The sequence below is a fragment of the Nicotiana sylvestris genome, chromosome 2 (genome assembly GCF_000393655.2).
Source record: "Nicotiana sylvestris chromosome 2, ASM39365v2, whole genome shotgun sequence".
NCBI classification, from domain to species: domain Eukaryota; kingdom Viridiplantae; phylum Streptophyta; class Magnoliopsida; order Solanales; family Solanaceae; genus Nicotiana; species Nicotiana sylvestris.
The window spans coordinates 206,731,020-206,744,260 of NC_091058.1; the positions used below are offsets into that span (position 1 = coordinate 206,731,020).

At 38.5% G+C, this 13,241-nt stretch overlaps 1 protein-coding gene across 1 annotated transcript; it reads right to left on the reverse strand.

Moving 5' to 3' along the window:
- Window positions 1-8,496: 8,496 nt before the first annotated feature.
- Window positions 8,497-9,171, reverse strand: LOC138886207 (serine/threonine-protein phosphatase 7 long form homolog). Its single transcript, XM_070167261.1, has one exon. The coding sequence runs from the start codon at window positions 9,169-9,171 to the stop codon at window positions 8,497-8,499; it is 675 nt and encodes a 224-aa protein (XP_070023362.1).
- Window positions 9,172-13,241: the final 4,070 nt, after the last annotated feature.

The following is a 13,241-nucleotide window of genomic DNA, read 5'->3' on the forward strand; positions in this document are numbered from 1 at the left end:
ACACATGCAAGACACGATTGGGCTGTTTTTGAAAATTACGTGGCCAAGAGCGGATAGAAGTGCAAGCTCAACAAGGGTGACTACTCAAATATGAAACTACCTCACTAAGGCTTATATGGATTCACTAAGGCCCAAGACTGGCCGATGTGGCCAAAAGTGGCTAGACATGCAAGATTTAGCTAAGACCTCGTAAAGCCAAGAACCTAAGACTTACTAGGAAGACCAGACCCTATGTGGACTGCCTACGTATCCCGCCCCGGAAGACGAGAATCAGGTTCGCGTAGTTCAGAAAGATTGGATATGGGAGAAAGCTAAAAAAATGACACTAATTTGAAAAAAAATATTTTTTGTCTTTTTGAAAAATGATGAAAAATGTAAAATCTTTTTGGTTTTTTTTTTTTTTTTGAATTTTTGAAAAATGATGGGAAAATGTAAAATCTTTTAGGATTTTCCTTTTCAATTTTTTTTTTGGTTTTTTCTCAAAAAGGTTGTGAAAGAAAATATAATTGGGCCCTACTTGCTTCATTTTTTACCCTTCTTTCCTAAACATCGGTCCGTCAAATGACCTTTTTACCCTCAAAGATGCAACATGTATCACATAGGGATGATTGAATATCTTTTTGGGCCACGGGCCCATTTTTGACAAAATTTGGATAGACTTCCTACAAAGGGACACGGTGCCTGGGACCGAGTCCTACTAGGTCCAAATGACATGATGCAAATAAGAATTACCTACAGGCTGACCTAAATTTGGGGTTCATTAGATAAGGAAATTTGGGGAGGCACGTGGTCGATGGCGGCTGCTCTAGCTGTCCGCCCACTCCACGCTCCCACGCCACCCCTAAAGACACGAGTGACTCACAAAAGGCCGTGTACGCTCAAACGTACTCCGGAAGACTTGTTGTTGAAAGAAGACTAGGGTTATGCAAATGATGACAATTTATAAAGCAGTAACACATAAACGAAATATTGTAAACAAATAAGCAACTAGCAAATAAAACGACACAAACAAAATAAAAATCAAATAAAGCAAACAAAACACATAAAAACCTCAACCGAATATCCTAAAAAGCCAACAAGATCAAGTACTAGCTCGAACCTGCAACTACCCAGTAGAGTCGCCAAAGCTGTCACACCCCTTTTTTACAAACCTCACTAACCCTCTTAAAATAATAAAAGGAATTTGTAAAGTTCAAAGGGTTTTCAAACCCGAAAGTGACAAAAATTTATGTTCGAAAGGAAATAACTCAGAGTCGCCACCTGACATTGGTTTCGGTGTGCCAAGTCACCGTTTTATTTTTTAAAAATGATTTTTCCTTTAAAACACTTTGGACTCCAAAACTAAGTCTGTACCAGAGATTTGGGTAAGGGGGTTCATTTGACTTGGGGAGAAGGTGTTAGGCACTCCCCAAGTCCCGTAACTAGTACAGTTGCGTACTCGATCTAGTTGGCTTTTAAACATTCAAATTGAGGTAAAATCATAAAAAGAAAAATAAACACAAAAGAGGTTGAAGGTCGTCCCCACCTAATAAAAAAAATAGAAGAAAAAAAGATGTAGAGTAAAATACTAAATACTAATATGAACTATATTGTTCCACGACTTCGTCATGACCTCCAAATACATATACTACGAGGCATTCCCCGGAATAAAATATATATAAATCCTTTGGGGCATTCCTCAGATAAATTTAATTGACTAGAGGGACAACCTCGACCTCTAACAAAATAAATAAAAGAAAAAACAACCTAAAGTTTGCATACCCGAGTGTGGTCGGCCTAAACATGTTCCTAGTGATCAAAGCAGTGAAAACAAATAATGGAGTATCTTAAGGTCTAACTTATTTTTAAGTAACTTCACCTCCCATATTCAAAGTCAGATAATTCACATGAGCCAAACAATAGGGAACAAATTGTTCATAAAATATAAATAATAAGAGATCTAACAGATAACTATTCTAATATGAGATTAATAAATAGCTAGTGGAGAAATAGATAACTACTATTCGAGCACAAAATAACATTGCAAACAAAGGATAGAGGAAGAAGAAGGAACCTCAACGAGCCAACTTATATTGATTTCCGAAAGTAAATTCAAGCAGACTTGTGACAAACTCTGAAGTAAACAACTACAACGCAGTTGCAAGAACCGTAACTCAGACCGAAACCTCAAACATGAGCCCGAACAACAACCACAGATAGCTTGAGACGAACATCGACTCAACTTCCAACCTCAAATCAACTCCATGTCTCAGAAACTAAAAACTGAAGATAGAGGGAACCAAAATCTTTCGCATCTCTTTTTTTTATTTTTAGGAAAAGAACATAAATATTTGTGAGTTTTTTTTTTGGAACTCAACGAAATTAGAGGAATAAGGATTTTCTATTTTCAGCCTCTATTTCTCTCATTTTGGGTTGAAAATCGTTGCCGACGTTTGAGGTGGAGGAATCGTCGGCTGGTGGTCACTGCTGGCGTCTGTGGAATCGCGACGAAAAGGGGTGGCTGGCGAGCAGATCGTGGTTATGGTAGTCGTTGCTTCTCTGTGACGGGGTTGATTGGGGTGTTCTTGATTTTTTGTGGAATTCGTTTCCTGAAGGTTTTTTAGGGTTAGTGTTAAGAAGAAGAATAAGGGGCGTCTTGTCTGGTTTATGGGTTTAAAGGGGATGTGGATTGAGAGAGATTGGGTTGGGTGTTTTTGGGCCTTGCTGGTCTACTAGAAAACCAAAATTGGACCCTCAAAATTGGGCTGATTATCCCAAAAATGGATGTTCTTTTGGTCATTTAATAAACTTAAAGGAGATATAAATCCCTCTTAACATAAGATAAAAATGTGACGAAATACTAAATTATCCTAAATAGACTATAGTAAACTATATTATAATATGGTGCTATTTTTGGTATTTTTTTAATTTTTTGTTTGATAAAATAAAGTAAAAGAGTCAAAACTAGTTAAAATTATAATATTAGACCTAAAATTAATATTTAACACTAAAATGTGTAAATCTTGGGGAGGGTCAAAAATTACATGTCTACAACGAGGGAGCATGCTCCTCCAGTTCCCGTTAGACCAAGAGTGTACGAGTCCCACATGCCGTTTCATGAGCGGAAATATATTCCCTACCTTGATAATTTTCCAAGTATCCAAGATATGGATGCCCTCACAAGGGATGCTGACAAATTTCGGTCAACAATGTGGGATGAGTCTAGACCAACGGTGCTGGAAAAGGGCATATATTTTCCCGATAAAGCTCGCTTAACCAGGGCTGTAAAAATGTACAGCGTAAGAGAGTGTCATTAGATGACGGTAAGGGAGTCAACTCCGGAGGTATACAAAGTTGTATGTCATAGACACTTTATGGGTTGTAACTGGATGTTGTGTGCGATCAAGAAGGAAATAGGGTTGTGAAAAGTGGGTAAATATATTAGCAGACACAGATGTGAAATGGATACATTCAATCAGAATCATTTCAACTTGGATGTAGACTTGATTTCTCTTGTCTTGATTCCACACTTGGAAGTGTCCATTAAGTACAAGATTAAAGAGTGTATTACATCCATCCACCAGGAATATGGTTTACCATAACCAAAAAAGGCATATCTCGGGCGCAAATGTGCATTTGAAATTATTTATGGTGACTGAGATAAGTTATTTTCATCTCTACCCAGGTACATGGCTGCACTGAAACACTTTAACCCCGTAACTGTTATTGAATGGAGGCATGAGCGGAGTTCGGGAATACTGGAATATATTTTCAACTATGTGTTCTGGTCATTTAAACCAGCAATTGATGGTTTTGTGCATTGCTGTCTGGTAATTTTCATAGACGGTACTCATGTCTATGGAAAGTATGATATTAAGCTTTTGATCGCAGTTGCAGTAGATGCCAATGGACAAATATTTCCACTAGCTTTTTCCATTTGTGCCAATGAAAGCGAAGAGATGTGGATGCTTTTTTTGAACCACTTGAAGCAACATGTTGTCAAATAGCATTCAGGTATTTGTCTAATATCTGATCAGCATGGTGGTATTTTAAGTTCTGTATGGCATTTGCCTGAATGGCAAGAACCCTATGCATACCACCGTTACTGTGTGAGGCATCTGAAGGCCAATTTCCAGAAGAAATATCCCGACAAGGCCTTGCATAATTTAATGTAGATGGCTGCAACTAAGCACCAGCAGTATAAATTCACGAGGCGCATGGAAGCGATGCGGCAGTTAGACGAAAGAGCCTATAATTGGCTGATGGGATATGAGCTTCACAAGTGGACATTGCATGCTGATGGTGGCAGACGATGGGGAGCCCTGACGACAAATGTGTCAGAGTCATTCAACGGCTTGTTGAAGTTTGCACGTGGATTGCCTATCACTGCCATGGTCTGGATGGCATTCAAACAGATTACGGAGAGGTTTGTTAAAAGGCATAGAGCTGCATCGGAATTGATGAACAGGGGTGTTCAATTTATGCCAATACCGATGAGAAGATTTAAGAAATAGCGAAAGCGAGCACATTGGCATTCATTTTTACAGTATGATCACGACCGGGGTGTTTTTGAAGTTCTCACCGCTATCTACGGACACCGGGAAAATAATCTACAAATCGTGAATGAAGCCAGCAAGTTGTGTTCATGTGGGAAATGGACCATCTACCACATGCCGTGCTGCCATGAAGTGCTTTTAAAAAGTTGGTTTAGAGGAAACCAACTATGTTGATACAAAATACAGTGTTGCTGCATACGTAAACACATATAGTCGGCAATTGCAGCCATTGGGTGTTGAGCATTATTGGCCGCCAGGACCATTTAAAATGTTGTGTAATAAGGACTATTTGCGCAAGCTGCAAGTGCAAAAGAAAACGTGTATATGAAACCAAATGGATGTTGGTGATACCGTTTATGCGCGTAAATGTGGAATATGCTCGCAAATAGGACACGACCGTCATAAATGTCTTTCAGCTGGTCTGGGTGGCGGTGGTAATCCAGCTCCTAGTGCAAGTTCGTCTAATGTACCCAACTATCAAGGATACACCTAGTGTTTTGTTTTCGTAATGTTTTTTGTAATAAGTGTCTGTACTTGTTTATGTTGCAATATATATCAAATAAAATTATGTTCTACAATCTTGTTACATCTTATTTTTTAACATGACCTTTTGAATTGGGATGATGATATGATAATTCCAACATTCAACTTATTGGTGTTAGTAAAGAAGACCAATATGAAGATTGAAATTTCATAACATAATATTCGAAGAGATAAAATCACAACAACCATAACTAAAGCAACATACATGAAAATAAAAGATAATAAAAGAATAAATCAAGACAAAGTTGTTTTGTTTCATAAAAATTAATATGTATAGCGCGGTTAAATACTATATTTTGTGTGTTGTCTTGTCGGTCTAAAAAGTTGACCGACTGCGAAAAAGCTATTTCATTTAAGAAAAAGTCAATATGTATAGTGTGGTACAATACTACGCTTTTTGTGTTGTCTTGTCGGTCTGAAAAGCTGACCGACTGCTAAAAAGTTGTTTCGTTTCAGAAAAAGTCAATATGTATAGCGCGGTACAATACTACGCTTTGTGTGTTGTCTTGTCAGTTTAAAAAGCTAAACGACTGCGAAAAAGCTGTTTCGTTTCAGAAAAAGTAAATATGTATAGCGCGATACAACACTACGTTTTATGTGTTGTCTTGTCGGTCTGAAAAGCTGACCGACTGCAAAAAAGCTATTTTGTTTCAGAAAAAGTGAATATGTATAGCACGATACAATACTACATTTTGTGTGTTGTCTTGCCTATAAATAACAGGCGCATTCTAGTTATTTTCTGCGCTTAACAATGACCAATAGCAAATATTTGCATAAAAGCAAGGTTTTTCTTTACGCTTTAACAAATGTCTGAATTCCTTTATGTGCCAAGGTGCGAGTGCAGAAAAAAATACATGATGAAAGACTGTGGGGATGATGGTAAAGCTGGACGCCGCTACTGGGCATGTATGAACAAGTTTTATAGGGTTTCCAACGAACCTGTTTGCAATTTTGAGGTATGAATTGATGAACCCTGTCAGCAGGAATACTACAAAAAAAAGTTGCAGTGTCTTCATTATTTGTGTTTGAAACAGTGGGAAAGAGAGCGACAATCCAAACGAGAAGTTGCGAAGTTGAAGGAGAAACTTAAAGAGGTGGAAGAAGAAAAAAATAAGTTGGAAAAAAAATTTAAGTGGTTGGAGAGAATACTAGGCGGTGGTGACTAAACAATGACATGTACGCGTTGAGCGTAGTAGTGTATCTTTATGTTTTCCGTGTCATGTATTTTCATTAGTTGTACTGAATTTAAGTTATGTTAAGTTTCTATGTTTGTATTTGTGTTGTACTGTTAAAATAAAGACGAAACGGGGTAATAAAGATATAATGCACATATTATGTAAGCATAAAAAATTGTTGTTATTATTTACATAAAATAATATTTACATAGCATACATAAAATACAAAAAAAATAAAATCAATAAGTCACACAACCTTTGTGCTTCAATGTCGCTGGCCTGAGGCGTATCCCCTCCCGCCCGGATACACTATCAGGATTATTTTTATCACGTCGCCTCTTTATATGAGGATGCGCTGCAGCATGATCGTCAATTTGGCTGGCAGGGTCGGTAGAAGGGGTCGTCGGTCCATCAACAACCTACAAAATAATAAGTAAGCTCAGTATATGAAAATGTATATTAGTAATGTACGTGTTAAGTCAAAAACATTTTCTTACCATGGTCTCGCCGGGCTCCTGAATATAAGTATCTGTGGTGTCCTCAGCATCGCATAAATTGGCCTCCATGACGGGCTGAGATGAAGCCTTAATAAGAAAATTAAAAATTAATTTATGGCAAATTATTGAGAAAAAAACAAATTAAAATTTAATAGTAATACAAACATACCTGCGCCTATGATAGATCCGCCGCACCCGACGACAATGAGCCAAAACACAACCTGCGCCCACCATCAACGTCTAGGGTCGGCCGATCCTCAGCTGCAGCCGATGGGCCTGAAAAGAACTGCTCTATATCTGTGGTGAAGCCCGTGCCCATGATCAACAATGGATCTGAACGGGTCACCTGCGATGCGGGCAGCTCCAACTGAAGGTTGTATGACAACATGTTGCTCGGAGGCTTGTCTTGCTGAGGGATGTAACCTGGCTGATCAGCTCCAAGATCCTCATCAGGTGCCTCAATGCCCTGTTTCTAGGGACCACCTCCTCGCTGGACCCCACGACCCTATGGGGCACCTCTGCCTTGTGGGGCACCTCCGCCTCGTGAGACAGCCCTGCCTCTTCCCCGTCCCCTCTGGTGTGCGACAGGCCTACCCTGATGGTGGGGCTCTGGTGCCACATAATCAGGGTCGTGATCTAAGTGCTTGTCCTGTCTGGCTCGCTGTAGTGTCCTGAGAGCCAGCTCTATCACCTGACGACCATACTCAGCGATCGCAGGATCGCCGATATGCTGCTGCATATGTAGTCCCAATTGGTAGAATAAATAATGACCAATAGCCTGCACAACATTTAAATTATTAATTATAGAAAGCTATATCATAGTTATAAGTAAGAATACCAAATAACATACCAGTGCCTCGTACCTCCTGGCGTATGGTATGTACCGACCGTCAGCTTGATGAATGGGGTTCCCGATAAAAAGTCAGGTAACACGGCGGTACCAGGACGTATACATCTGAATAGTCGCCGCATGTATTTGTGAAGGTGGGGGCGGAATCAAGTCCTCTCGCTGGTCTCAAGTATGGACTTGCGCCTCTAGCCATGCTACAAATGTGTCTTCCGCCCTCGAACGATTATCCTGCTGATAATGTGTAGCCTCCCATGTAGGCCCCCTCGGTATAGTCTGCGGACGGCCAAACTGCCAAAGTACCCGTTCTGTGGCATGACACTCCACAATATCGAGGCATATCAGCGGGACAGAAGTGCTCCAAATCAGTCGGTCGACCGAGCAATAATCGGGCAAGCCACCTATCAAGTCGTCGCTGTATGGCGTCAAGATGAACTATCAAATAATAACATAAAAGTGAGTATGTGCAACACAAGTGAATATATAACAAGTAAGTTTAGGTACACATTTACCTGTGCGCCCTCCAGCATATCCAACACATCCCTGACAAGGGGGAGATTATGATGAGCATCAATGGCTCGGTAATTTTCATGCCGGAGAACTTGCCTCATAGCTAGAGGGAGAAACGGAGGTTCTACATCTAGAGGTAATGGTGGTAGAGGTGGCTACAACTATAGGAACCGCTCCTAGGCCCAAACCTAACATAAAAGGTTGACGTAAAGTTTATGAAAATTTTTTACTAGATAGAATTGGAAGTAATGAACAGAGTATTCGAATATGTTGTCACCTCTAGAAGTGGTAGAAAACCACATACGTCGCTCTGGGTGCCCATGCTCGCCCTGCACATATGCCTGTACAGGTAAGCGAGAACAGCAGCACCCCAGTTGTACTGCGGTAAATCATCTAGCTGCTGAAGATGATGTAGAAATCGCAAGCTCACTAGATTTCCCGAAGTGTTCGGGAACAAGACACCCCCAAAAAAGAAGGAGCAACACCAACCTTGTGTAACGGTGAATATGTAGATCATCTGTCTTGCCGGTGATGTCGGGGTGCAATATCTCCAAATGCTGTCTAATAGTTGTCAAAGCCATGCGACTGGCCCCTGAAGCTGCAGTCTCATCCTGTGCCCTGAAACTAGTGAACTGCTGTAGCAAGTCCAAATACTGGGCACACGACATTGATCTTATATATTGAGGCAGTGCAACGGGCTGTCCATCAGCAGACAGCCCATACAAAACCTCAACATCCTGCAGCGTTATGGTGGCCTCGCCAATGGACAGGTGAAAAGTATGCGTATCTGGTCGCCACCACTCTATCAAGGCTGTGATCAGAGACCAGTCGAGCTGCAGCTGCCCAATTTGAAAAATCCTATAGAAGCTCGTATCCCGTAGGCGCTGGACTACATGGGGATGGAAATCTCTGCCCCTCATAAAGTCACACAAGTCGTCCACTCTCCTGGCGCGGAGAGTCTGGTCCAATAGCTCTCCCTCCCATACGTAGGCGGACCTATGATCGGCCTGTAACACTAATAGCTCATCAGAGAAAGGTCCAGGATGCAAAGGCGGCACGTCCATGTCGTCTACTGTAAATTAAGCAATATTAATTGTGTGTTTGTTTTGTAAATAATTAATATTTAATTATTTAATTGGACAGAGTACATATCTATGGGTTCCAGGCTCGATATTTGAGGCCTAGTAGCACCAAGCTATCCTGAATTCTTATATGTGTCAATTTCAATACTTTTCATAATTTTGTTTGTTTTATAAATTAAATAATTAATTTTTAATTGGATAGCATATATATCTATGGGTTCCATGCTCGATATTGAGGCCCAGTAGCACCAAGCTTTTCTGAATTATTATGTGTGTCAATTTCAATATTTTTATAATTTTGTGTGTTTGTTTTTAAAATTAAATAATTAATTTTTAATTGGACAGCGTATATATCTATGAGTTTCATGATCGATATTTGAGGCTCAGTAGCACCAAGCTTTCCTGGATTCTTATCTGTGTCAATTTCAATATTTTTATAATTTTGTGTGTTTGTTTTGAAAATTAAATAATTAATTGGACAGAGTATTTACCTATGGGTTCCAGGCTCGATATTTGAGGCCTAGTAGCACCAAGCTATCCTGAATTTTTATGTGTGTAAGTTTCAATATTTTTCATAATTCTGTGTATTTGTTTTATAAATTAAATAATTAATTTTTAATTGGACAACATATATATCTATGGGTTCCAGGCTCAATATTTGAGACCAAGTAACACCAAGCTTTCCTGAATTCTTATGTGTGTCAATTTTAATATTTTTAGAATTTTGTGTGTTTGTTTTGAAAATTAAATAATTAATTTTTAATTGGACAGCGTATATATCTTTGGGTTCCAGGCTCGATATTTGAGACCCAGTAGCACCAAGCTATCCTAAATTCTTATGTGTGTCAATTTTAATATTTTTCATAATTCTGTGTGTTTGTTTTATAAATTAAATAATTAATTTTTATAAATTATAATTGGATAGAGTTTGTGTTTGGTCTATCAATATAGTAGGTACTTAAACTATAGAGATTCTACGCTAAAAGGCTCTACATTTTACTACGCTAAAAGACTCTATATTTTACTACACTAAAAGGCTCTATATTTTGTAGACATGTGATTTTTGACCATCCCCAAGATTTTACATATTTTAGTATTTAAATACTTAGTTTAGGTCTAATATAGTTATTTCAACTAAATTTGACTCTTTTACATTATTTTTATCAAAAAATTTAAAAAATACAAAAATAGTTTCATTTTTCACTATTTAATTAAGGTATTAGGTATTTTTAGAAAAATATTATTTTTAACGCATTTTTATTTTTAGTATAATCCTTGAAAATATCAAAAACAGCTTCATGTCATAATATAGTTTGTTTTGATTAATTAGTAATGATTTTACAATTTTATAGTATATTATTTTAGAAAAGAAATCAACATTTTTAGTCTTGTAAAACCAAAGGGCCATTTTTAAAGACAATTTTAGCCCAAATAGAGGCCCAAATCGGCGGCCCAAACACCTTACTCATGCCCAATTCCCCATCGGATTTTCTTGTGGAATGAAAAACCCTAGAAAAGACCTAACCTAGGGCACCACCACAAGAATACACAGCCGCCCTAACCCAGAGAAGAAACCTCGGCGCCGCTGCTCGTCTTCCTCACAATCACCGGATTCCAGCCGCCATCCATCAACTTCTCGCCATCAGACAACCCAAAGAACCCCACCCCCCAGCCGCGCCCTTCTTCTTCAACCAAGGAACGACCTCACTTCTTCTTCTTCATCATCTTGAACTCCCTTCACCATTGTTAAACAACAACAAATCCGACCACAACACAAACACACACACGCCCAAAACTCGCCGGAAATCCTCGAACCTCCATAGCCGCTACCTGTCACCCCACTCCCTCCTCTCAAGAGCCGCTGCTCCCTCCTCCACCAGAACTCGCCGAAAGCCAGCAGCAGTAGCTCGCCGGAATCCAAACACCACCCTTCAACTCCACCCATCTTCATCTCCCTCACGCCGGACACATGCATACACGTACCAACAGCAGACGACAAAATAAATTTGGACAGAGAATTTGAAAACGGAAAACTGAACACAAGATTCTGCTTTTTCCATTTTAAATCTCAAATTGTAATTTTTGAAACAATGGAGGACGTTTGACGCATTGGAGTTAGAGTCCCCGGTGCCGATTCGAATTATGTCCGCAGTTCGTCCAAATTTTGAGTTCAAAACGGCCTCATAATTAAATTTTTCAGATTCATTTGAGGTTCATTTCTCATTCCTTTTACCCTGTTTTGCTTAACATCGTGATCCCATTGTTTCATTAGTTTATCCTTACTCTATTTGGTTGGTATTTGTTTACTTTTTTGTTCTCTTGATTATTATTTGTGCTATATGCTCAGATGGAATGAGTTTTTAGCGCTTCATTAGAGATAAACGCTCAATGCTTCAGAATTAAATTTGACGACAAAAGAATCAAATTAATTAGTTGATCATACAATTGAAAGTATTGGATAGTGAGGCTAATTTGAGGATTGGGTTTGAGTTTGAAATGAAGTGAAAATTGAATTAGAATTACGTCCATATTTTTGTTTCAACTCATGGGTCGGGGGGGGGGGGGAGGGTTGAACGTTTTTCTTAAGGAAAGAAATTGGAACATGGATATTTGTTTAGTTTTATCTTATTGCTTTGATCGCTAGGAGTATGCCTTAGGCCGTCAACACTTGGGTAAGCAAGCTTTAGGATTTTTTTGTTAGTTTCGAGGCGAGAGGTCGTTCCCTTAGTTAAATTTATCCGGGGAATGCCCCGAGGGATTTGTATATATTTTATTTCAGGGGTATGCCCTGAAGTGAATGTAATTGGAGGCCGTGGCGAATATCGTAGAAGAAGTAGCGTAGGATAATTTAAAACTTTAATTTTTCTTCTTTTAATTTGCTTTCATTTAGGTGGGGATGACCTTGAGCCTCTTATGTGTTAATTTTCTCATTTTTGTGTTTGTTACCTCAATTCAAGTATTTTAAGAGTCAACTAGATCGAGTACACAACCGTACTAGTTACGGGACTTGGGAAATGCCTAATACTTTCTCCTCAAGTCAAATGAACCCCCTTACCCAAATCTCTGGTGCAGACTTAGTTTTGGAGTCCAAAGTGTTTTAAAGGAATAATTCTTTTTTAAAAACGGTGACCTGACACACCGAAACCAATGTCAGGTGGCGACTCTGAGTTATTTCCTTTTGAACACAATTTTGTCACTTTTCAATTGAAAACCCTTTTCGAGCTTTACAATCTTTTTATTAATTTAAGAGGGTTAGTGAAGTTTGTAAAAAAAAGGGGTGTGACATATTTTATTACACTAAAAGGCTACTAGTCTTTAAGCAAATAAATAATCAAAACTAAATAAAAATAACAAATATATTTTAATAACATAACATTCACGAAATTACATATAAAGCAGTAAAAGAAATTTATGAACATTTCATTAACAAAAACAATTATTTCTCAACTTTTAACTATTTTTTTAAAACACTAATATCTTAATCCGGATAAAAATAACATACTAGTTTAATCGCAAACAAAACACAAAACAACATAGAAACACATTCAAGACAACTAATATACATTATTATACGAGTTTCGACATAAACTAAATTGAAATACCTCGATTTATATTTTTAGAAAACTCAAAAAATTAAAATTTTGAGCCCGAAACGAGGAAACCACAACAATAGAAGGATTGGGTTGGATGCGGAACCTACAATCTTATCTTTTTGTGTGGTGGGTGGGGTCCACTTGGATTTTTTTTTGGAGAAAAAGAGGGGGGAGGGACCGCTGATGCTTTTGAATTAAAAATGGGGCTCGTTTTCTGTTTCTGTCGCGGGGAAGAAGAAGGTCATTTTATTTAACAGGTATAACGCGGTGTAATATCGCGCTATATATAATGCGGTATTATACCACACTATATATAACGTGTTATTATATCGCGCTATACTTTAACGGCAGAAACACTGTTAAACTATAGCGCGATGTTATATACAAAAATATTACTTTTTTTTAGGCAATAAAAACGTATTTTGAGTTCAAAAAATTGGCATTTAGGTTTCGGGGCGG